This window comes from Balaenoptera musculus, chromosome 8 (genome assembly GCF_009873245.2).
Source record: "Balaenoptera musculus isolate JJ_BM4_2016_0621 chromosome 8, mBalMus1.pri.v3, whole genome shotgun sequence".
NCBI lineage: Eukaryota > Metazoa > Chordata > Mammalia > Artiodactyla > Balaenopteridae > Balaenoptera > Balaenoptera musculus.
In genome coordinates, this window is record NC_045792.1 from 42,188,308 (window position 1) to 42,215,047 (window position 26,740).

A 26,740-nucleotide genomic window follows, 5' to 3' on the forward strand; every position below is an offset into this window, starting at 1 on the left:
CTCTGCTTTGTTCAAAAATGGACCAAAGACAGACCCTACTTATGAAACGCTGAAAGCATTAAAACCTTTGGTGTATTGCTTCCTTTCTTTAAACCCTAGTTTCCCACATGTGGAAATGGGGATAATGGTGCCCATCTTAATCCAAACAATATCTTCTCTGATATCTTCTCAGGCCTTTATACAGAGTTGGTTATTCCCTCAACATAGCATACGAGGTCCTCAGCTTAAAAACAGTCTCGGCACCCCACAGAGACATCCCCTCCCCACCAGCTTGTGGGAGCTTCAGGGATGTTCTGCTCATTTCCAGCCAAATGACTGGGTTCTACTCTGTACTCTGCTTCTGCCAATTTGCAACAGCTGAGATCCTGCTCCAATTCCTACAAACTGCTTGAACCGAATTCCCTGCAAAATCCTCTTCATTTCCCGGAATCATACCATCCAGGTCTAGCACCAACCAGAACTGTGTCCCTATGGCCTGTACAGCTAAGATCAGAATTTTCTGTTTCAGCTATATGTGCTGTCATAATTGCTGGTTCTCCCCCATTATTTCAACACCTTGTCCATTTCCTGCTTCTATCAGGCAGGTAGGTTCCCTTCTCTCTAAGCCCAGCCCTCTCCACCACACTCCCCAGCATGGTTTGACCATGCCAACACACACTAGGGGTTGATAAAATTGTAATAAACAGTTTAGGAGGATAAAAGTCTCCTTTTTCTACTGGGTTTTTGTATGGCCACAGATAAGCATCTGCCTTTGTACAAAGGGGGGATAGAATGAAACTTCTGCTTATTGGCCCTGAAATTATTATTATCCCTCACATCAAAGGCAGGAGCCACCTCTGTAGGACAGAACATGAATGCATATCCTGAGAAGGGTTCTCCCAATAAAGATTGTCTTTACAACTTGCTTTCAGATGAGATGTTTTTATGGGACATTCCAATGAAAGGATCAAGGACATAAGCTACCCAATACAGTGAGAGAGTTGTGATGGGAATAATGAGAGGATTCTCATTTGGGAGAATAAGATGTTAAAGACACTAACAGTGAAAAGGAGAGGGCAACATTAAGGAAGATTGGGAAATAGTACCTACAGAAAAGTGATACCTACTTCACATTGTCATCTACGTGATACCTACTTGAAAGAAATACGTCTATAGTTAAATCCTATAACAAGTAATTATTTAATGATGTACACAGATATTTAATGAATAGATTACATAATTTTTAGAGATTCCGAGTACATTAGAGTTTTCAGAGTATTTTATATATCAATAAGTAATATTTATAAAATTCCTGTGTGCTAAGTAAGCATGTGGAATTATTTCCATTTAGCTTTTAGATTTACTACAGTTTAACCTATTCACTACATTGACACAGAGTAATCTTTCTAAATGAATAAATATGATAATGTACAACCTTGTTAAAGATTCTTGAATTTCTCCATCACCAAATTTCTGAACCCCTTGACCTATTTGTCATGCCCCATTTTGTACCAGCCTTTCACCAACACTTTATGCTTAGGTCACACTAAGTTACCTACAGGTCAAGAAATACGTTCTTTCATACCTCCACATCTTTTTTAGGTACTGCATCCTCTGTTGAGAAAGCGTCTCCCTTACCTTCACATCCTCCATATTACAGCCCAACCATTAATTCTTCAGGAAACATCCTCTAATGTTTTCCCACTTCCCCAGCTGCCCCAGGATTTTAGCTTCTCTGTTCCACAATTGTTCTCCATTGTATATAGTATCCAATATTCTAGTGAAATATATATAGTTCCCTGTTTATAGGTCTGTATCCTCTCTAGATTACAAAGTATTTGGATTCAGTAATCTTGTCCTTTTATCATTGCTGCTGCTAGAATTCATTTTATAGGGCCTGATACATAGTAACCACGTAATAAACACTTGTTGAATGAACGAATGAATGAGTAGCCAAGGCAATCTTTGAAACAAAGGCTTTTCCATTCCAGCTCAGCGTTCTTCCTGTTATATAAAAATGCCTATGCCAGACGAAATGATAGACCCCATACTTTATGACAAATGTATACAATTATTAAGAACTATTATTAGGACAGAAACTATCGCTACTATTTTCATAGTTATGTCACATAAGTAAATATTATATTAAAGATTTTGTTCTGCTTAGTTATATCAATACAATCAGCTATGTGTCTCCAGTTTAAAAATATGTATCACTAATTTAGAAAACAAGTTATTCGCTTACTATTCATCAGAAAACATTAAGACAGAACTACTTATATACCTCTTTTGTCAGTTTATACACCAATTGGTAAAGAAGGGGTGTACAGTCAACTCTGAGAGTATAATTGCCTGAAAAATAAATAAGACACACAGAGTATTTTAATACTTCCAAATGAAAATCCAGTCTATTTAATTCTAACTTTATTTTCTAATTATAAACAAGATATAATAAACTTCAAATTGAAGGCATCATTCCCAGAGAATTAAAAATAGGGTGGAAATAATTCTTCAGGGGTGAGAGAGGCTGCGGTACACACTTAGGACATTGGAGGGCATAGGTGGACTTTGCTGCTAAGGCAGCAGCTCTCATCCTTCAGTAAGGCAGTATCACTTAAGGAGACTTTAGCAAAGGAAGTGATAAGGCCACAGTATTCTTTCTTCATTCATTCAATTCAGCCTTTTTTTCTTTTTTCCCTGGCTGCGCCGCTCGGCTTGCAGAATCCTAGTTCCCCGACCAGGGATACAACCCGGGTCCACGTCAGTGAAAGCGCTGAGTCCTAACCACTGGACGGCCAGGGAATTCCCTCATTCATTCAATTCAATAGTATATATCAAGACATTAGACTACAGCATGTCAGTAGCTAGTAAGTGTGCTTTGACATTTATCTAGAAATAATAATACAGTGAAAGCCTATAGATATTAATGTCACATGTCAGGGTCAAAAGGTAGTCTGTAGTTTGTACTCACTTCAAATTTGCTCCATTACATACAGGAAGTATTTCTGTATGAAATATTCTGTAGACCAATCCTTTTACTATCTCCACATGAAGAATGTAATTAAATACTAGAGTTTTAACTAGTAATCCAAGATAGGCAAATGGTAAATATACTAAAGAAATTAGGATCAATAGCTTAGTTATGAATCATATTGATTTTCTCTCTGGTAAAAATGGAAAATGGAGGTATTATCGAGGTGTCTCATAGGAGAGGATAATCTTAGAAAGTTTACAAGCTGAATTTACAGACTTAAATGATGGTATACTATTTAATAACAACCCAAAATAAAATTTACCTTCTATAGATGAATCTGAGTTGATATAAGCAACGCTTCTCTCCTGAAGTGATTTTACATTCTCCTATAGTTGAAGCAAAAGTTGTTACTTAACTCACAGCATTTACAATTGTGAGAATGTAAAAAAAATAATTTAGTATAAGAGTGGTCTACAAACACCTTTATAAATCAAATACCTATGCCTTTGACAATAATTTCTGAGAAATTATCTGATTGGTTGACAACATTAATTCAGTTAAAACAAGTAAGAAAAACATTATGATGCTTTACAAATCAAATACCTATGCCTTTGACAATAATTTCTGAGAAATTATCTGATTGGTTGACAACATTAATTCAGTTAAAACAAGTAAGAAAAACATTATGATGCTGTAGCTACTGTTTATAGCAATAGCAGTGAGCCCTGAGGCAACAGCATTTTGAAAATGTGGTTCCTTGATCCCCTGCAGCAGAATATGAAGGGTAAACCTCACGGAATCTCAGTCCCACCCCAGATCTACTGAATAAGAATTGCTCAAAGTAAGGCCTGGAAATCTATAATTTTTAAAAGGTATCCCTGGCAATCCTTACATACATTAAAGTGTGAGATCCACTGAAATTGGACACCCATGTAAATTTATCATTTTAAAAGTGAGTAGTTGGAAATTTCCATTTATCTAAATTTTTTTTTAAAAAGATATGATGAAGAAAAAGAACAAAAAAGCAGGAGAATAGAGAAAAAAACAAGAGGGAAAGAAGGATGGGCAATAAAAAAAAGATGTACTCTCTCTCTCTCTTTCTCTGATTCACACACACACACACACACACACATCCAAGAAAAATAAAGCAGAGAAAAACTAATGTCATCACACTCAGATGAGAATATGCTGACAGACCACTTTACTTCTCTTTCCCTCTAGCTTTGTACCCTATAAGAACATGTTACAATAAAATCATTTAAAGCTGTAAGTGGTTATCACACAAATGAGGATTCTTGCCTCTACAGTTGCCCACACAGGCCAGATCAGAGCTGACTCTGCTGTAGATAGAGTCACAGTTCCCATTATAACAGACTTACAGGAGAAATAAAGAAGGTTCCTTAACTATATTTAAGGAAGGTGGGACTTCCCTGGTGGCTCAGTGGTTACGAATCCGCCTGCCAATGCAGGGGACCTGGGTTTGAGCCCTGGTCCAGGAAGATCCCACATGCCGCAGAGCAACTAAGCCCATGCGCCACAACTACTGAGCCCACGTGCCACAACTACTGAAGCCCATGCGCCTAGAACCCGTGCTCTGCAACAAGAGAAGCCACCGCAATGAGAAGCCCACACACCGCAACAAACAGTAGCCCCTGCTCACCGCAACTAGAGAAAGCCTATGCGCAGCAACGAAGACCCAGCGCAGCCAAAAATAAATAAATAAATTTATAAAAAAAAAAAAATAAAGAAGGTAACTATGCTGCTGAATGTGATCAAGAATCTGGTAGAAAACTGGAAACAGTATTGAAACTGTCTTTTAACCCACATATATTTAAATTAATGCAAGGCATATTATATCTTGGATTTATTTTATCTTTATTTTAAGCTGCTGAAATTATAGGAACAGAGACATGTATTTATATATACATGCATTCATAAGAAATTACATATTTCTAAAAGTAAATGACCTTAATGAAATTTGATTCATCTAAATTAACAGTCTATCCCAAAATACATATTCATAATACCAACATAATAACAAAACCTCACAATATAAATGGAATAAAGCATAAGTGACACAAGTAACTGTATGTGTGTGATTTTACTCCCATATTTATTTATTTCATATTATTATTTTAAAGTAAAGTAAGAGGAAAGGAGTCAGAAGGAAAGCATTTAAAAACTAGACACAATGGCAAGAATTATAAGACATACTTTAAAACAATTCTATAAAATCTGGACTTATTAAAGATAAATAGAGGATGGTGGAGGGAAAGTGCTTTATGGTGCACTTGCCTTTATAAAAATGCACAAGCTTACCTTGCACATTTAAGAACTTAGAGATACTCAACAGAGAGGCTAAGGGAAGAAGATGAAAGAGGGGGCCTAGGAGAGACACATAAAGACTAAGCATTAAGACCCAGTGAAAATAAAAATTAATCATAACTGAAGGAAAAATAAACCCTTGAAATTGTAACTCAGTTTACAAAATTATCATATTATACTCAACAATCAGGAACTTTTGTGAATGGTAAAATATACCTGTGGTTACAGTTATACATGGAATCTGTAAATGTGAAATTACAATCAAAGTATAGTCACCTTAACAGAACATCTTATGTTCTCTTAGATGGAAGAACTCCAAGGAAACTTCAGAAGCTTGAAAATTAACTCCAAGTATCTGTATCAGTTTTTACATAAGTTAATTCATTTGTCAGAAACAGCCTGCTAGTTTTAACTACTTTTGGAACTTAACAGATTTTTTACAAAACAAATACAAATAGAAACTAAAATATTTTGACAATAATAAATAAGTTTGTTTGTAGCCCAATAATTAAGAGGATATTCTGTTTTGCCAATCTGATATGATAGTAAAAGCAAACTCTAATTCCTAAATGCTCTTGGGTATTTATCCAAATTAAAACCATATTAGGTAATGGAACCTATCTGTGATTATCCAGAGATACATATATTTGTTCCCTGTTGACCAAGAAAATAAGAACTTCTCTGTCTTATTTACCTCAGCCCATTCTGTGGAACCCAGAAGTCCAAATTCTTCTGCATCCCAGCTGGCAAAAATGATAGTTCTTCTTGGTCTCCAGCCTGTAATCATTGTTAACATACATAGTTAGGTACACCTGCCTAAAAACAAAGGAAAATTCAGCGAGTCACTTTTTGTCATCACCTACCAAAGAAACATTACTTACCTCTACTCATCAGTTTGCCAAAACTCTGAACAACTTCTTGCAAAACAGAAGCCCCACTGGTTGGGTCAATACCTCCAAATACCCAGGAGTCCCGATGACCTCCCAGAATAACATACCTGTCTGGGAAAAAATGTGTTCAAAAGAACTACAACTTTGAATACATTATAAAGAGTAGTAATTTATGTTTTTAAATTAAACTTCCTCTCGCTTGAGTTTCCCCATAGAAAATAATCAACACCATAGGTAGACTCTTCTTTTAGAATTATATTTTCTTATTCCAAATTTAGTTGTTTCACATCAGCCAGAAAAAAATCAATTGTTGACGAAAATTTATCTTCTCTTACTCTTGTAATCTTTGTAAAAATAAAATGTCTAAAATAATCCACCAACTCACCAGGTTCCACAGATCCTCTGATAGTTCCAATTACATTGTAAATCCTTGTGATTTTATTGATGTTATGAACATGCATTCTAACCTTCCTAGAATTTCAAAAGGAACAAATTACTTCACATAGAACATTATGTCTAACAGCTTTCTTCCAATGTTTTATTATGAGAAATCTCAAAAGTACAGAAAACTGTGTAATAGGACAATAAATTCCCAAATACCCACCACATAAATTCAATAATTGTAATATTGTTGAATCACTTGCAAGTAAGTTGCAGACATCATGACAGGTTACTCCTGTATACTTAAGCATGCTCCTTAGAGACAAATTTTAAAAACCAAATATCAATATTTTATATTTTTCCTCCCTCATAGTTCTACTGTTGATATTTATTTAAAGTTCAAAATATTCTATTATTAAACATGTCTTGGGTATTCATTCTAAAATTTTTAAATACACCCTATACAATTACAAAAATAAGGGAGACAGTCCATTATCTATTAAAGGCCAAAGAAGCTTATTTTTAATGTGTTTTATATTTATATTAATTCCTGCTATTCGGTAACATTTCCCAAGATTACTGAGAAAGTCTATCAGTACATTGTTAAAGGGCTGACTGAATGTTGCCTATAAGAAACATGATAAATTCTATTGTTAAATGGCAATTTGAGAAGCACCTGCTAAAATGTACAAGACAACTATACGATGAAACTTTTCCAGGTCATCACTGTTGATTCTGATTTGGGCCTGCCTTTTAAATATTCATTCATCAATTATAATTAACCAAATTAGAATTCACGGGAAAGTACAAGCAAGCTCAGAAAGTCAGAAAAAAATGCCATTCACATTTTATAAATCCAAAATGACATGGGAAAATGTTGACCCTCTTTTTTCACAAAGGAACAAAAGTTTTTAATCTATGGTGGGCTTACAGGAGGTGGGCAGGGAACCTACTTAGTACTTCATTTTTGAATGGAAGAACAAACAAGTCAAATCCTGTATATTAAGTGCAAATTCTGGTTTTTCTCCCCCTAAAAGTACACTGTGCTTCTGAATGCATATGTAATTCATGCGCAGTATTCAAATAAAAGTGCCTTTGGGGGAAAACTAATCAATGGGTGTTGTCTTGCATTTTAAGACATTAAGTAAGAGATTTGTTTCTACTACTGAATGATAAAAATTAATAGCAAAAATACTCTTTAGCATGTGTTTCTAAGTATATGAACCTAAGATCTATTAGTAAGAAAGCCAGCTTCATTGATGTATGTCATTAAATGAAGAAAATTAAGTAAAGAATACTGTAACAATGAGGAATGAGGAAAAAAATCTATTTTAATCTAAACATGAAAATAAACTGGCTCTCTGCTCAGATTCTCAAAGAAGCTCATCTACATCTTTAATCCTTATATCTTTCTGGTTTTTAGTATCATTGACTCCAGGAGTACCTAAAAGAATTATCTAGAGAGGTGCTGCTATGGCTTCCAGTGGGGTCAGTGTGAACGATGTGGGCTCAGCAAATAAAGTTCCTGAAATTCTGAAATTCCGGACAACTTGGGAGATTGGCTTTGGGGTGTCTACTGCTTCACCACCAATAGGAATGACTTCCAGAGAAATTTGATGCTCAGTTTGGGACTCTTTGCTGTGGGAGTTTGGCTGGCCAGGAATTTGAGTGACAATGACCTAAAGGCACCTCAGCCAGGGGTGTAGCCATAAAAACACATAGAACCCCTGTGCTGTATCTGAACCTTCCAAACACAGGGCCTCCCATCTGTGACCATTACACGACTTGCCCTGATGGCAACTGAAGTTTGATTCAGATGGGCACCTTTCCTTCCCTGCCTTGTAATACTTCTTGTACTCTATTACAAGTTATTCATTAAGGGATGTTGCCTATAAGCTTAAATTATACATAATGGCCCATCTCTGGGAGCCCTGCTTCCCAGGTAATGAACATTAAGCTAAAATTCCTTTTTTTAAGCTCACAGGAAACAACCTGACCAGGCCCACCAGTGAATGACTGCAGGGAGGAAGAAATTAACACATCCCCTCTGCAGGCTGACAGGAACCAGGAAATGTTTGACTTTACTCCCTCCCCTTTTAGTATGAAAGGAGCCTGAATTCTAACGCAGGCAAGATGGTTCTTTGGGGCACGCCATCTTCTCGGTCTGCTGGCTTTCCGAATAAAGTAGCTATTCCTTGCCCCAGCAACTCATCTCTCGATTATCGGCTGTTCGTACAGCGAGCAGTAGAGCTTAGACTTCGGTAACAGCCTGATTTCCTTTTCTTTGCTGAGTCCATTCAGAACACCCTTCTCTGGTCAGCAGGCAGGTTTCAGCTAAAGTGTTGTCCTCTATTCCTTAAAGTTCTGTACATAGTTCCTAAGTTTCTGCAGGGGATGATCTTCGCTCTTGTCTTTGTTCTTGATCTAATCTAATGGTATTTTAACAAATATTTGAAATAGAGATTATGCACAAAGAAAAAAAAAGAATTATCTACAGTTGACCCTTGAACAGCATGGGTTTGAACTGCATAAGTGCCCTTACACGTGGATGTTTTTCACTAAATATGCATTACAGTGTTACATGATCTGCAGCTGTTTGAATACACAGATGTGAAACCTCAGATATGGAGGGCTAACTGTAAAGTAATACGCAGATTTTTGCCAGGCGGTGGGCTGGTGCCCCTAACCCCTGTGTTGTTTGAGGGTCAACTGTATTTGTTTGTCCTGTTATCACCTCAAACTCATCATGTTCCAAATAAACTAAACTTCAGAATGTAGGCTCCACAGGGCAGGGATTTTTGCCTGTTTTGTACACTGATGAATCCCCAGTACCCAGAATGGTACCAGGGGTATAGTAAATGCTCAGTAAATAATTGTGAATTGAATGAATATACTCCTGTATGGAAAAACTGAGAACAACCTTAGCTCAACCATCAGAGTTACCTCTGCCTATCATTATCTTTGACTAGACTATTTTACAACTCTGTAGTGACAGAACTTAACTTGTAGTAATGTAGTAATACAAATAATTCACGCCCACTGAAATGCACAATTTCTCTAGTGAACGTTCAATTGACTTCCCTCCCCCAATGTGGAAGAAATCAGTTTTTCAGCTATTAAGCACACTCATTTCAGCATTCCTAAGGAGCTCATTTTTTGTATCATCTTTGAATTCTCCTTTGAACCAGTTTTAACTCCTTTCTGGTCCCCTTATTAACTAATGCATTAAATAAAATTTTTACACATGTTCAGTTTATATTTGTATGAGAATTATGGTTTTACTTAAAAAAAAATCCTTTATCATTTTTGGAAGTCCCACTGAGATGTACATGGGCTCTGCTTGAAGAACCAAGAATGGGCAGCTTAAAACCAGACATGTCTTCTTTTGGCTCTCAGATGTAAATCCCAAGCAGCAATAGAATTTTAACTTTGCTGAATCTCTGTATCTCTAACTTAATTTTTTTCTGTTGATTCTGTGTTTTGTTTATGTTTCTAGTTTGCTTACAGTAGGTAAATTATTCCCTATTTGTGGTAGCAATGTTTAAGAATTTAAGGTTTCATGCCTTGTCATTTGGTAATCTCTGTAAATGGATCCATAGATTATCAAGATCTCTTTTGGGTGAGAAATGACATACATAGTCTTGTTTTTAGCAATTTTTTAAAAAAATTTGTGTATCTGCCCATTTTGAGCTAAAATCAAATAGGATTTTGTGCCCATGGTGAAGGTGAACATTTTTTTGATATCTTGACCAGGTAAATGTTCTGTTTCTGAGTTTACTCTTGAACTGTGATTGAAGCTATATGTTTATTGATTTCTCTGTATGTTTCTGTTTATAAATCAGAAAGGCCTATATCTTTCATTGTGTGCCTCTAGAGAGTATTAATAATTAGACAATAAAGTCTCTTATCTTAAAAGAACTCCATTCTAATTGAGAGATAGAGATAAATAAGCACTTATATAAAAATATTTCTAAAATCCCCATAAAATAAAATTGAACTTCTAATACTTTAAAAGTTCAGAAATAAAAAAAAAAAACTCTTACAGAAATTAAAAAACATTCTAAGAATACAATTTCACATTGTTAAAGTAAATTGTTAGCAAACAAGACTGATTTAATCATTTTAGCTTAATAAAAACAGCTATATTTTCTCTGATTTATCAGTGTTAAGTTTCCCTTCCTCTCTACATTTCAAGCAAATCAAAGTACTTAAAGTTCTGATCATGTCATGATGTTCTGCAACTCTGTATAAGCTGTTCTCTGCCGCTGGCATTTCCTGCCTATCTTGATACTTATTTTTTCTGTAGAATTAAGCTCAATGAACACATATTCTGTGATCACTCCTCGAAGTGCTCTCGTGGGTTAATAACAATAATAGCCAAAATGCTAAGTGTATTGAGCCTTACAGTAGTTACCTGCTTACCCATTTTAACTCATCTAACCCACCCACACAGGAAGTGATCAACAAAGGTTGGCTCCTTTCTCTCTTCTCTTTTACTCCTTCCCTCAGGTTAACCTAGTGCTTCACATGCATAGCGTTTTGACAGTTATCTGAAAAACTTAAAAAGGTTAGGTGAAGAGGGAAGTTAAAATGTTAAACCTATAACTCAAATGTAATTTTTGAGATTTACAAAACAAATGTTGTGATATCACTGTTGGAAGAAGAATTTAATACATCATTCCATAAGTAATTCTTAAGCAATATAAAATAATTATTCATTATGAAAAATGAGAAAAAGATAAGCAAAATATATCTGGCAGAATATTTATCTTGACGTTTTTCCATTAAACATGTAAACCTTTTCTAGGATACTAAAGTTAACATAAAATTACCTGAAAGAATCACGCCCTATGAAGCCAGGCCCGATATTATAATTCACCTTAAGACTTCCCTTCCAGCTCTCATCTGGTGGAGCAGTTCCTCCCAAATAGCTGTCAAGAGAACACAAAAATGACAGAAAAATGCTGAGCATCACAATTTCTTAGAAGAAATCATAAAGTGTGATGATGAGATATTTCACTCATTCATTTAACAAGTATATATTGAGGATTTACTAAGTGCCAGGTACTATAAAATTTCCTTGCCTTGTGGAGCTTACATTCTAGTGAGAGAGCCATAACTGAGATAAATAAGGAAAATGTTTAATATATTACTGATAAGAGCCAAGGAGAGGAATTCCCTGGCGGTCCAGTGGTTAGGACTCGGCACTTTCACTGCCTGGGCCTGAGTTCAGTCCCAGGTCGGGGAACTAAGATCCCGCAAGCCGCACAGCATGGGCAAAAAAACAAAAAGAGCTAAGGAGAAAAAAACCAACCAAGATAGTGAGGGGAAATAGGAAGCATCAGCCTTTCTACTTCTGACTTTAATTATTTACATAGGGAAGCATTAGGTCCAAGAAATCCTGAACATGTGAAATTCATGACTGTGTTAAAGAGAAGAAATTTCTAGAAAAGCTGCTGATTACATAGTAGCCACTCACAAAGCAATTATCAAATTGTATTGGTACATACATTAAACAAAAATAGAAGTTAGGTGATTTGAAAAGCAACACAGCTATACAATACAATAATAACAAACATTAATTGAATATCATATTATAGATACTTTATATACATGATCTCATCTACTTCTCATAATAACTCTGTCAGGGAGAAACTATTTCTGTCTTCATTTTACAGAGAAGGAAACTGAGTCAGAGAAAGATTGAGTAACTGGTATAAGTTCACACATCTGGTAAGTGGTGGACATTACCACATTTTTAAAATGCAGGTCAAATACAAATATCAAATGAAGATCTAAGAAAATCTAACTACTTGAAAAATCTCAAATCAGTATTTTTATCTTTGGACATAGTTTTGCTTTTGAGACTTTCATTTGTAGCAAACAAAGTAATGTTTTCTTATTATTTCTTAGTCATTAAACTGACTGCTCTTCTCTTATGGAAAAAAAAGAAGATGTGGTCTGTTCTTCCTATTTTAGGAGTCATTCTGATACAAAACATATTCGTTTTAGAAGAGAAAATGGACATACTAGTGTAAAATATCTTATTCTCAAATCCAACTAGAAAACTATACCGTAATAATATTTCTGCATCATTATATCCAATGGGATGTACAGGGATTTGAGGGATTCCCACTCCTTCTTCAACATCAAGTCTGAAGGTGTACTCTGCAAAAATCAATTGCATAAGAGGAAAACGATTGAAGAATCTGAGTAAGGGGTATAAAGGAATTTCTTTTATTACTATTGCAGATTAGCTATATGTTTAAAATTATATTCAAAATTTAAAGTTCCCCAAAAGTCAATTATTGTTTTATCTAATATGGTCTATTTAATTTGACAGTAAGAAATTAAATCATTTACAGTTTAATGTAAAATCAATTATAGGGATTACAGACTCCCCAACTTGCTTTGACATTTCATGTAATTCTCTTGAATTTTACAAGAATATTTTATTTCCTCAAGGATATCTCAAATCCTTCTTAAAGAAGCTTCAGTTAACCAGATACCTGGAAAATGCATCCCAGATTCTGAAACTAGAAAGAATTGTAAAAGAAAAATTAAAGGGAATTTATGAGATATTGAGTGAATAAGTGATAAGGTTCTTACTCAAACAGTAACAATATTCTCCTTAAAGGAAGATGAAAAGTATTGTCAGACTTAAAACCTAATTGGGACTTCAGCTTTCAGCCAAAATAGAGTTCTCTAGAGCATTATTACCACTATCTTAGAAAAAAGGGAGGTTTCAGGACTTCCCTGGTAGTCCAGTAGTTAAGACTCTGAGTTCCCAACGCAGTGGGCCCAGGTTCGATCCCTGTCAGGGAACTAGATCCCATATGCCGCAACGAAGATCCTGCATGCCGCAACTAAGACCCAGAGCAGCCAAATAAATAAATAAATAAATATTTTTTTAAAAGAAGAAGAAAAGGGCTTCCCTGGTGGCGCAGTGGTTGAGAGTCTGCCTGCCGGTGCAGGGGACGCGGGTTCGAGCCCTGGTCTGGGAGGATCCCACATGCTGCGGAGCAACTGGGCCCGTGAGCCACGATTGCTGAGCCTGCGCGTCTGGAGCCCGTGCTCCATAACGGGAGAGGCCGCGATGGTGAGAGGCCCGCGCACCGCGATGAAGAGTGGCCCCCGCTTGCCGCAGCTAGAGAGAGCCCTCACACAGAAACGAAGACCCAACACAGCCAAAAAAAATAAAAATTAATTAATTAATAAAAAAAAAAGAATGTCCTGGAGGGATTGCTTTATAAAAAAAAAAAAGAAGAAGAAAAAAGGGAAGTTTCAAACAAGTGACATCAGATTCCACTTAAGAAAGTAAAAAAAGAAGAGTAAATAAAGCAAAAATAAGCAGGAGAAAGGATATACTGAAGATCAGAGCAGAAATCTAAGAAATAGGAAACAGAAAAATGATGGAGATTATCAATGAAATCCAAAGCTGGTTCTCTGAGAGGATTAATAAAATTGATAAATCTCTAGCAAGACAAATCAGGAAAAGAAGAAAAAAGATATAAATTGCTAATGTCAGGAATAAAGATGAGACTAGCACTCCAGTACCTGCAGAAAAAGAGAGAGAAAGAGAAAGAGAGAGAATGTATTATGAACAACTCTAAACCCATAAATGTGACAACTTAGATGAAATGGACAAAATTCTTAAACAACACAAACTACCAAACCTCACTCAAGAATAAATAGATAACCTAAACAGCCATATATCTATTAAAGAAATTGAATTTGTAGTTAAAAACATTCCTACAAAAAAAAAACACCAGGCCCATATGGATTCACTGAAGAACTCTACAAACATTCACAGACAAAAATCAAACCCATTCTATATAAACACTTGCAGAAAAATGAAGATGAAATAGTTCTTAACTCATTCCATGAAGCCAACGTTACTGTTACCAAAATGAGACAGAGATATTACAAGAAAATAAATTGATAGCAATAAGGGATAAATGATATCCCTTATTACTAAAGACAGATTCTTAATAAAATTTTAGCAAAAATCCAATAATATACCAACACTATGAAAAGAATAATACATTGTGACCAAGTAGAGTCTGTCCCAGGATGTTTTGGTTTAACATTCAAAAATCAATCTGGGGAGTCCCCTGGTAGCTTAGTGGTTAGGATTCTGGGCTTTCACTGCCATGGCCCAGGTTCAATACCTGGTCACGGAACATCCTGCAAGCTGTGCAGCATGGCCAAAAAAAAAAAAAAAAAAAAAATCAATCTGTATAATTGAAAAAACATAAATAAGAACAACTTAAGATCATTTCAATAGTTGCAGTAAAAGCATTTGACAAGGGGCTTCCCTGGTGGCACAGTGCTTAAGAACCCACCTGCCAATGCAGGGGACGTGAGTTCAAGCCCTGGCCCGGGAAGATCCCACATGCCGCAGAGCAACTAAGCCTGTGCGCCACAACTACTGAGCTTGCGCTCTAGAGCCCGTGAGCCACAACTACTGAAGCCTGCACGCCTACAGCCCATGCTCCGCAACAAGAGAAGTCACTGCAATGAGAAGCCCACACACCACAAGGAAGAGTAGCCCCAGCTCGCCGCAACTAGAGAAAGCCCGTGCATAGCAACGAAGACCCAACACAGCCAAAAATAAAAAAATAAAAAAAAGCATTTGACAAAATCCAGTACATATTGCTAGTGAAATGAGATAAATGTGCTAAGATAAAAACTCGTAGCACTTTAGAAGTGAACTTCCTCAATCTGATAAAAAGAATCTATAAAAAATATACAGCTACTATCATACTTAACAGAGAAAGACTAGGACAGTCTTTGGGGCAGGAACATGGCAAGGATATCTGCTCTAACGACTTTTTTCGGCAATGTTCTAGAGGTACCAGACGCTACAATAAGAAAAGAAAAGAAAAGGCACCCAGATTAGAAACAAAGAAATAAAACTGTCTTTATTTGCTGATGACATGATCATCTATGCAAAAACTCTGATAGAATCCACAAAAACCTAGTAGAACGAATTAGTTTAACAAGTTTTCATAATACAAGATCAATATATTTCTTCTAAAAATAAAATAACATTTCTATTTACTAGCAATGAGCAACTGGAAATTGAAATTTAAAATGTAATTTAAAACAGCATAAAACTTTGAAATTATTATGGATAAATGTGAAAATATACATGCATGGTCTGTACAGTGAAACTACAAACATGCTGAGAGAAAGTAAAGAATACCTAAGTAAATGGAGAGTTGTGCCATATTCATGGATCAGAAGATTCAATATTTTTAAAACGTCAGTTCTGCTCAAACTGATCTCTAGGTTTAACTCAATCTCAAACCAACCTCCCAGGAGACTTTTTGGTAGAAATTGATAAGTTGGTTCTAAAATTCACATGGGAAGGACCTAGAATAGCTACCAAAACTTTGAAAAAGAATTGTAACTTGGAGGATGTACATATCTATTAGAACGTAAAGTTAACAAGATTGACCATACTAAGTGTTGACAACGGTGTAGCAGCTGGAACACTCATACACAGCTGCTGCAATATAAAATGGTACAACCAATTTGGAAAACAATTTGAAAATCATCTATCATATTATCCAGCCATGCCATTTCTATGTATTTACTCAAGAGAAATAAAAACATATGTACATATAAAGACTTGCATACAACTGTTCATAGCAGCTTTATGTGTAATATCTCCAAAACTTAAAGCAATCCAAATTTCCAACAAAAAGTAAATGAATAAACAAACTGTAGAGTATCCGTTCAATGGAATACCATTCAGCAAAAAAAAGAAATGAAATACTGACACAGACATCAACATAAATGAATCTCAAAATAACTATACTGACAGAAAGCAAATCAATGATTTCCTAGGGATTGGCAGGGAGGGGGTAGGGCTGAGAGGAAGGCTTTACAAAAAGATGAGAGGAAACTTTTTTGGGTAATGGATATGTTCATTATCTTGATTGTGGATATGGTTATGCAGATGTCAAAATTTTCACATTTCACATATTAAATAACACAAAAAACCCACTGGTATTTTTAAAAATAGAAATACGTGATCTACAGAAGAATAAAATCATTAGACAATTCAGAAACTCCAAGTTCTGGTTTGGTAAGAGTAATATTACTTTGGACATGAGAATCTGTGTTTCTGAACCTCTACTAAAGGTAGAGAGAGAATTGAACTGACCCCTTCCCCTCTCCATGTCCACACTTCATGAAAATTTAAAACTGAAATAAAAGGGAAATGCTTTTGAATTCCTAGCAATAGCAATCCAAAATATAATTGCACACTGTTTTAATGTTATTCTATAGATGCTTGCTTGCTTTTATGCCTTCTATAAGGGCAAGTAATATTTTTGCAAAAATGAGTGGACCATAACAGGCTTATCTATTACCTTTAGCTGGATAGCCTGGAGTGAGCGGGTCACCAGCACCATTCAAGTTTAACACATTCCCTCTCTGGGCTGCAGTTCCAGGAAGGTTCCATCCTTTTGGGTATGGCTGTACCCCAGGGGCAGAGTAGTCAGCTGGATCTGAGTACAAGATGATTCCTTTGGCTCTTGCTAACATGGCATTTTTAACCTACAGGGGCAATGTGCAACCCATAATGTAGAAATGGAAAATGACTGATTTACCAATCTAAGATAAAATCAATTTAATGACATAAGGAAATTTACACACTGTTTTATCATCACACTGTTACACATTCAGTTCTCTTTGCCTTGAATACAATTTCTGTCTTGGTAGACTTAACAACTCTCATTATTCAACATAACTCCAAACAAGTTATTGCCTTTTCTGTGAAGCATTCCTATTATCCCTAAAACTGCAAAATTAATGTCTCCCTTCTTGGTACGTCTTCTATATTTTGTATATAATTATATTACAAGATGGATTAAATCATTATAAAATACCTTTTAAACATCTTTCTCCCCTACTACATTGAGGCTGTTTTTGAGAACAGGGACCCTGTCTTACTCACTTTTAACTATCCACCCTCCAACATTTAGTACATCATAGAGTAAGCATGATGTAAATATTTGTGGAACTAAACTAATTTAAAATTCTACACAGGTGAAGTCCCTGGCGGTCCACTGTTAACACTCTGCAGTCTCACTGCAGAGGGCCCAGGTTCAATCCCTGGTTGGGGAGCTAAGATACCACAAGCCACGCTGTGTGGTCAAAAAATAAATAACATAACATAACATAAAACATAAAATTCTACACAGAACAGTCATAGTGTGTGAAACATTGCCCATAGTGTTTTGTAAACATTTTTCTAACAATTCAAACTGACCACAAATAGGAAAATCTATCCTGTAAGATACTGAATTCTTTATTACCAGAAGTATTATCGCGAAAGATAGATAACTATCAGTCAACTAAAACACTTTCCAGTATTCAGAAAGCACTCTTTTATAATATTAGAAAGAGTAAAATCTGGCACAACTCGATGATGCCCATCAAACTTTTGAAATAATATACAATTGACCCTTGAACAATGCAGGGTTAATCCAAGAATAACTTATAGTTGGCCCTCTGTATCCGCCATTCCTCTGCATCCGCGGATTTAACCAACGTCCAGCCATGTAGTATTGTACTACTTATTATTGAAAAATATCCACGTATAAGTGGACCCATGCAGTTCAAATCTGTGTTGTTCAAGAGTCAACTGTGCACTATGATTTAGTCATTCAACTTCTAGGAATGAATCTATATTACAAAAATCTTCACACGAATGTTCAAGTACATATGGACAAAGATGCTAACAATATAATTATTTGTAATAGTAACAAATTTAAGACAAGCCAAGGATCTGTCAACAGAGCAATGGTTAAATAAACTGCTTATCAATTCTGTGAAATATTACATAGCCATCTAAAGTAATGAGGTATTTACTTGATAAGCAGTTACCAAGAAATTACTAAGTACAGGTAACTATCCTAAGCGCTTTCAAACTTAAAGTCGATTAATCCTACTGTGGATTCTAAGAGAATAGTGTTATTATTAGCATTCCTATTTCATATATGAGGAAACACTGGCACAGAGAGGTTAACTAACTTGCTCACAGGAAAAGATCTAGAGAATAGGGGGCCCAGACCAGATCAGACCCCAGGTTGTATGGATCTAGCTACCTATACTCTTAACCACTTCATTATACAACTCTCAATGTGTTGACATGGAAGAATACCCTTGAGTTATTATTGAGTGAAAAAATAAAGTTATACAGTATATAGTAACTAATGCCCTCTTTGTAAAAAAAAAAATTATGTAATATGAGTATATGGAGACATATATTTATATTCATATAATATATTCATATTTCATAGGCCTGGAAAGACCGTTAAGATTGATTATGTCTGGGCAATGAAATTGAGTAATACATGGGAGATTTTCATTTTTTAGGTTATATAAAATTTCTTCAATTAAATAAAAAAAAACATTGCTTTGGTAATAAAACTATTAAGAATAATTTCCCTTTCTAGATATGTGAGGTAGCAAACAAACAAACAAACAAAAAAACCTCAAAAATAAACCAGGATTTTCTGTGAAACCATGAAAACAGCAAATTTACATATATATATATATAGCAATTTTGGAAACCATAATGCAAGCTGATCATTTATATTCACAGGTTATATCCTATCTTTTTCCCTCTAGAAAAGCAAATAACACAATACTTTATTTCCTCTGAAGATTTTCCCATATCTTGCAATAACAATTTTTCCAGTGCAGTTGATGTTCATCTCTCTTTCTAGTTTGAAAAAGTCTTCAGTACGAGCGTAGTTCACATAAACAAGCTCCCCCTGTAGGAAAACAAAAATAAAACAAAAGAAAAAATACATAATACTGCTATAATTAAAGAGAAAACCAAAGAATAAGTTTGCTCTGCAATACTGCATCATCAAAAGTTATCTTTCCTGTCTTGGGCTTAATAAACAGATCCATGCTAATTCTGTAGAAGTCTTTAAAAATATTTCAGTATCCTGAAAGTTAAAAAAAAAAAAAAAGACAATATGTAAAACATTTTAGACAGTGTGCTCTGTCTTGAGGAAATTATTAGCATATCCTGAGCCATGGGAAATAGGATAAATAAAAGTAATTTTTAAAATCCTAACTATGTTTGATTTCCAACCATGGTATTAATTTAAGAATTTCTGTGGTATGATTTATAAATTCAGATCTATAAATCTGTAACAAAGTCAGACTATGAACAAAGGAAAAAAGCTTGAAAACCACCTATTGCCCTTACTGAATTAAAGCCCTGTTCACCAGTTTCTTAATTATTTCAGAGTGGCATCTGCTAATCAGGGTCCAATTTTCATGTATTTATTTTCTTTATGTTTTTCTTTTTTAAAAATTATTTTTAGGAAGGCTGTATATAGCATCAAGCCTCCAAGTATGAATTAGCATGTATGACCCACCTAATCTTGGTTTTAGTCCTCTACATAGGTTTTTTTAAAAAAGGTTTAAAGAGTTGAATAAAAAATGTCTTTTATTTTACCTCTGGTGTGCCCTGCGGTGAAAAGGCATTATAGGGTGGTACAATATTTTTAACATTTTCATATCCATCTGGTGGTGGCTCATGGTATGATGTATTGAAAATCTAGCAAGAATTGAAACACATGAAGTTAGAATTATTTCGGATTGCTATTAAGGAATAATGCATTTTGTGGGCGAAAGACCTAAATAGACACTTCTCCAAAGAAGATATACAGATGGCAAACAGACACATGAAAAGATGCTCAACATTGCTAACCATCAGAGAAATGTAAATGGAAACCACGATGAGGTATCACCTCACAGTGGTAAGAATGGCTATCATCAAGAAGTCTACAAACAACAAATGCTTGAAAAAACCATAATGGAAAAGAATATAAAAAAAAGAATGTCTCTGTGTGTATAACTGAGTCACTTTGCTGTACAGCAGAGATTGGCACAGCACTGTAAATCAACTATACTTCAAAAAAAATTAAAAATTTAAAAAAACAAATGCTGGAAAAGGTGGGGAGAAAAGGGAACCCTCCTACACTGTTAGTGGGAATGTAAATAGGTACAGCCACTGTGGAGAACAGTATGGAGGTTCCTTAAAAAACTAAAAATAGAGCTACCATATGATCCAGCAATCCTACTCCTGGGCATATATCCAAAAAAGACAAAAACTCTAATTCAAAAAGGTACATACACCCAAATGTTCACTATTTACAATAGCCAAGACATGGAAACAACCCAAATGCCCATCAACAGACGGTTGGTTTAATAAGATGTGGTTTATATATACAATGGAATATTACTCAGCCATAAAAAAGAATGAAATTGCCATTTGCAGCAACATGGGTAGACCTAGAGAATATCATGCTAAGTGAAGTAAGTCAGAAAGAGAAAGACAAATATATGATATCACCTATATGTGGAATCTAAAAAATAATATAAGTGAATCTATATACAAAAGAGAAAGACTCACAGACACAGAAAATAAACTTATGATTACCAAAGAGGGAAGAGGGGGAGGGATAAAATAGGAGTATAGGATTAACAGATACACACTACTATATATAAAGTAGATAAGCAACAAAGATTTACTGTATAAAACAGGGAACAATATTCAATATCTTATAATAACCTATAATGGAAAATAACCTGAAAAAAAATACATATATATATATATTTTTAAAAAACTGAATCACTTTGCTATACACCTGAAAGTAACACAATATTGTAAAACAATCACCTCATTTCCATGTTCATCCGTGATTGATATGTAGTTGGCATTTGTCTCATTAGGGTAAGACAGGAGAACATCATAATGAACCAACTTGGCTGAATCCAGTCCAGATTTCTTCCACTGGGTTTGGATTTTCTTGGCCAGCAGCAAATTTTGTTCTGTTCCTGCCAGATGAGGTAGCTCTGTAAAAGAACTAAAATGAAAATAAAAGGGGGAGTTAAAGACTATATTCAGAAAATGTGCCTAAGAACTATTCTAGATGCATAACTCATATTTTAGGCTTCACACTATGTTCCCACAGAAAAGAACACATCCCATGGTGAACACATTCAATCAGCAGAGGTTCGGGTATGAGAAAACACGCTGGAAGGATGGCATGCCTCTACATCAGTGGTGCTAAATTCTTGCTGCTTAACAGGAAATGAGGACATTCTGAAAAAAGATCATAACGTTTGCCAGAGACCAGTTGGGCAGTCTTGTTAACATAAACTTCTACTGCTGTTTTCATACTATTGTACGCAGTTGTCTATTTATCTCATTGAAGCTAGAGCCCATGCATTTTTATTTGTATATTCCCTAATGCTCAGGACTTGCCTGTTACCCAGGAATTACACAATACAGGTTTGTTGAACTGAATTTGAGCAATGTTCTCTAGGTTCTGGGTCTAAATGATTTGGAACAGTTAAATGACTTCACAAACATAGTTCTGAATGAAATTCACTTTGCTTGAGGTAAATAATATTTAAAAAGTTTCCCAAACCCTCTCCCTCCATAAGTAAGGTAATGATACTTTTGTAGATTGGTTTTTTAATCAACCATAGTACAACCAAAAAAGACAAACAGTAAAGAAAAACCAGTACTTATTGAAAACTTACTATATGCCAGGAACTGGACCAGGTATTTCACATGGGCTTTCTCATTCAATCCTCACAACCCTTCTGCCCATGTCCCCGTTTTGCAAATAAGGAAACAGAGAGTAGTTAAATACCTTGTCCATAATTTCCTAAGTATTAAATGCCAGGGCTAGTGTCTGAAAGTTGCAGTTGTCTGACCTTGAGAAATTGTTATTTTTAAACCATTCATCTGATCATTTTGATCAACTGCTTTTAAAACCCTTCTATCTTCTACATTATAAAGTTCACACTAGGCATGGCATTTGTGCCCTTTTTCAACTAATCCACTGTTTCACCTTTCCAGCTTCATTTCCCACCACTCACCTTATAAACTTCTTCACTCTATATCATTTAATATGCTAATTGGTCTCCTAAAATGACCACCATTTTTAGCCTTTGCACAAGATCTTCTCTCAGACATAAATATCATCCTATTTACATGAATCTCCCTGTATCACCACTCCTAGTCATTCACCTTCCCCACCTGTAAGCTATTAATCACCCATTAGGACTCTTCAAGCATATTCTCCTCTGTGAAGCTTTCCACTTCTATACCATTAAATCAAAGCTGCAAGGCTTCCCTGGTGGCGCAGTGGTTGAGAATCTGCCTGCCAATGCAGGGGACACGGGTTCGAGCCCTGGTCTGGGAAGATCCCACATGCCGCGGAGCAACTAGGCCCGTTGAGCCACAACTACTGAGCCTGCGCGTCTGGAGCCTGTGCCCCGCAACAACAGAGGCTGCGACAGTGAGAGGCCCGCGCACCGCGATGGAGAGTGGCCCCCGCTCGCCGCAACTAGAGAAAGCCCTCGCACAGAAACGAAGACCCAACACAGCCATAAATAAATTAATTAATTAATTAATTTTAAAAAACACAAACAAACAAACAAAAAAACCCAGCCCACACCTTCTCTCCTCTCATCCAATTTCTGGTCACCTCTTTATAAAAAAAAAAAAAAAAAAAAAGCTGCACGTTACTGATATTTAATATTGTACAATATTTGTAAAAAAAATATTAATGTGTTTGTAAACAGAAGTTATTTTACATGCATAGAAAAACCATTGAGGGTGGGGATATTTAAAATTCTACTTCAGGGCTTCCCTGGTGGCGTAGTGGTTAAGAATCCACCTGCCAATGCAGGGGACATGGGTTCGATCCCTGGCCCGGGAAGATCCCACATGCCACGGAGCAACTAAGCCCGTGTGCCACAACTACTGAGCCTGTGCTCTACAGCCCATGAGCCACAACTACTGAGCCCACATGCCACAACTACTGAAGCCTGTGCGCCTAGAGCCTGTGCTCTGCAACAAGAGAAGCCACCGCAATGAGAAGCCCGTGCACCGCAAAGAAGAGAGTAGCCCCTGCTCGCCGCAACTAGAGAAAGCCCGCGCTCAGCAACGAAGACCCAACACAGCCAAAAATAAAAACAAACAAATAAATAAATTTATTTAAAAAATAAAATCCTACTTCATATAATTCATTATTGTTTTATTTTCTGTAGTGAACAAATAATATTCTTACAATTAGGGAAAAAATGAGTATATTTCCTTCATTTAAGATGGAGGATTAACCATGAAGTTTTGCCTCCCATCTTTTAGGCAACCCACTGAAATGAAAGACAGAAGTGCAAAAAACAAAAAGCAACAGGGAATAACTTTACTGAATTTCTCCTTATGGACCCAAGTGGGACACTGCAGCTCCAGGCATCATATATTCATGCTGCAACATTCAGGAGAAGCAAGTACAAACAAGAACAGCTATTTCCTCTTTTGTGTTTCTCTTAACAAAGGAAAACTTTTTGTAGAGGATCTCAGCTAAATTTTTCTCCCATTTCATCAGGCATAATAGGGTCATATACCCCTTCTCCAACTAACCCTTGTCAGAAGGAAGTTATAATGATTGGATTATAGACCAGATTCTTGGGCTGGATGGAAGGTAACCCTCACTGAACACAGGTCCCCCTTAAGGAGTGAGAACATGAGCAGTTGAGGCTCTGTCAACAAGGAAGTGGCTGGGGAGAAATCAACTTTTTCCCACTACATTAATCCCTTTAAACCAATCTTGAAACCTTCCTTTCCCTGGAAGCCTCTTTCACTGGTCATAAATCTCTGTTCTATCATCAATCAATTCTATTTCCTCAGCCCGTTCCTGAATGGTTACTTGACTTCCTTGCCTTAACTGGTTTCTTCGGGGGACCCTGCTCGTGCTTCCACATACCTCAGGCCCAGATGATCATTGAGGAGGAGTCCTTCTTACTCTCCATGGGCTCTTTCAAATATTTTCCCTTTATCTTCTCTCAAAAATAACAACTCTTTTAAAACTTATACCAAAAGTCACCACCTACTATGCCTTCTAGGTGCTGTCAAAAATGTGGATCACTCCCTCTTCACTCACTAAAGTCTTGGGCTTCTAATTCAACGCATTTCACTCTACCTCGATTCTTGTCATCATTCTTGGTATGCAACTTCTGTCTTCAGTTGGATGTAAAGAAAAGAAAAGCCAACTCTAACAAGATAACATCATGCAAACTATTCATACATAACTTATCACCTTATGCTACATTATACATTAAAGCAAAGGAGAGAGAAAATAAACAGACATAAATTTTAATGTTTGGTCAAGAGCATCACCAAGTTTTGCTTCTGGCACCTCATGTATTGATAATTTTCTAGGTAATTTCTTCTGGACACTTTATGATATGCTGCAGACAGAGTTCAATGGTGTTTACATTTTACCTGGTCTTTTACACATTTTTATTTTGTTTTATTTTATTTATTTTTTTGGCCACTCTGAGCAGCTTGCAGGATCTTAGTTCCCTGACCAGGGATTGAACCCGGGCCACGGCAGTGAAAGCACTGAGTCCTAACCACTGGACCACCAGGGGATTCCCCACATTTTTAAATATAGGCATTCTGTCTTACTTGATAAGACAATTGGTTATTTTCATGCATTGCATGAGAAATACAGAATGCGTCTTTCTTCAAATGACATCCACCCTACTGCCTATAGATTCTTTTCTTATATCTCCAAACAAGCACCTCAAAACAGACATTTTGATTTAGCTTTCCTGATACCTATGTGCCTCAGTCATAAGTCAGCTCAAATTTCTAAGAAGAGTATAGCTGTTTTCATTCCTCAACTTCAGCTTGCTATAGTTCATCCATCGAAAGTAAGATGGAACTTTGTGATCACATCAAATCACAGGACAGATGGGGAGGAAATATACTACACCATATGAACTTCACCTTGTTCATTTGATTCTAGGGTTTAATTGGAGTCTCAAAAGGATAGAAGAGAAAGAATGATGCAGAAAATTTTCAAGAAAGAATGAACAGGGGACTTCCCTGGTGGTCCAGTGGGTAGGACGCCACACTCCCAGTGTGGGGGGCCCAGGTTCGATCCCTGGTTGGGGAACTAGATCTCACATGCATGCAGCAACTGGGAGTTTGCATGCCACAACTAAGAAGTCCGCATGCTGCAACTAAAAGATCCTGCATGCCGCAACTGAGACACGGAGCAGCCAAATAAATAAACAAACAAACAAACAAATAAATAAATATTTCCAAAAAAAAAAAGAAATAATGAACAAAAAGTAGTGTTCCTAAAGTAGTGAAAGACAAAAGTTTACAAAGTCAAAAAGCTCAGAGAGGACTTCCCTTGTGGTCCAGTGGTTAAGACTCCACGCTTCCACCGCAGGGGGCAAGGGTTCAATCCCTGGTTGGGGAACTAAGATCCTGCATGCCATGTGGTGTGGCCAAAAATAAAATAAAATAAAAATTAAAAGCTCAGAGAGCCTTAAATAGAATAAATTTGAAGAAAACTATGCCTAGGCACATATTAAACTGCTGAAAATTAAAGACAAAAATGACATATGTTATATAACTTAAATAACTGTGGACTGCTCATCGGATGCCACTACCAGCCAGATGACAGTAAAAAAAAAAAAATATTTAAAGCTCTGAAAGGAGGAAAAACAAGGTGATCTTAGAAATCTATATCCAAGAAAAATTTTCTTCAAGAATTAAGATGAAGTAAATGTGTTATAGACAAAGGAAAACTAAAAGAATTTGTCAACACCAGACCCGACATAACAGGAAATGCTTAAGAAAGTTATTCAGACTAAATAGATATACCACAGGATAACCTAAATTTTCAGAAACAAATAAAGATACTGGAAACAATAAAAAAATAGTATTTTACATTTCTCAGATATTTAACTCTTAATTGGCTTTCAATAGGTACAACTGTTCAAAGAAAAAATTATAACATTGTTTTGTGAGGTTTATATTGTATGTGTATATGATAATTTCAACAACTATCATATAAGGATGATAGAAAGACGGTAAATGGACATACAGAAATGTGAGTTTTCTGCATTTTATGTTAAATGGTACAGTAGTAACTTTAAAAATACAGTGAAATGTTAGACAAGTATAATGTAATCTCTAGAGTAACTGCTAGAAAAGAAAAAAGAATCAATGCAAAGAGTTATAGCCAAAAGATAAATTGAAATGAAATAAAATTTAAAATACTCTCCCCACTACCAAAAAAAAAAAAAAAAAAAAAGCAGAAAATGAGAAGTAAAG

At 35.8% G+C, this 26,740-nt stretch overlaps 1 protein-coding gene, 1 long non-coding RNA gene and 1 pseudogene across 7 annotated transcripts in view; 1 reads left to right on the top strand and 2 right to left on the bottom strand.

Moving 5' to 3' along the window:
* LOC118900210 (N-acetylated-alpha-linked acidic dipeptidase 2) overlaps nt 1–26,740 on the bottom strand; it is a 140,504-nt gene that overhangs the window by 49,842 nt on the left and 63,922 nt on the right. For 5 of the 6 annotated variants that reach the window (XM_036862570.1, XM_036862569.1, XM_036862566.1 and 2 more), the window contains 11 exons: nt 21,269–21,455; nt 20,042–20,143; nt 19,218–19,343; nt 16,932–17,118; nt 12,624–12,717; nt 11,382–11,480; nt 6,554–6,639; nt 6,160–6,279; nt 5,973–6,055; nt 3,276–3,339; nt 2,264–2,331 (listed from right to left, as the gene is read on the bottom strand). In XM_036862570.1, coding sequence (XP_036718465.1) covers nt 2,264–2,331; nt 3,276–3,339; nt 5,973–6,055; nt 6,160–6,279; nt 6,554–6,639; nt 11,382–11,480; nt 12,624–12,717; nt 16,932–17,118; nt 19,218–19,343; nt 20,042–20,143; nt 21,269–21,455 — 1,216 coding nt within the window. Of the gene's footprint in view, nt 1–2,263; nt 2,332–3,275; nt 3,340–5,972; nt 6,056–6,159; nt 6,280–6,553; nt 6,640–11,381; nt 11,481–12,623; nt 12,718–13,058; nt 13,361–16,931; nt 17,119–19,217; nt 19,344–20,041; nt 20,144–21,268; nt 21,456–26,740 lie in introns of those variants that run through there. The other variant, XM_036862572.1, reaches the window with a different exon arrangement.
* Nucleotides 7,833–8,527, top strand: LOC118900215 (annotated as a pseudogene).
* On the bottom strand, nt 13,809–15,412 carry LOC118900217. The gene is made up of 2 exons (XR_005021062.1): nt 15,322–15,412; nt 13,809–14,106 (listed from the first exon to the last, which is right to left on the bottom strand). It is a non-coding gene; the product is annotated as an uncharacterized LOC118900217 (long non-coding RNA).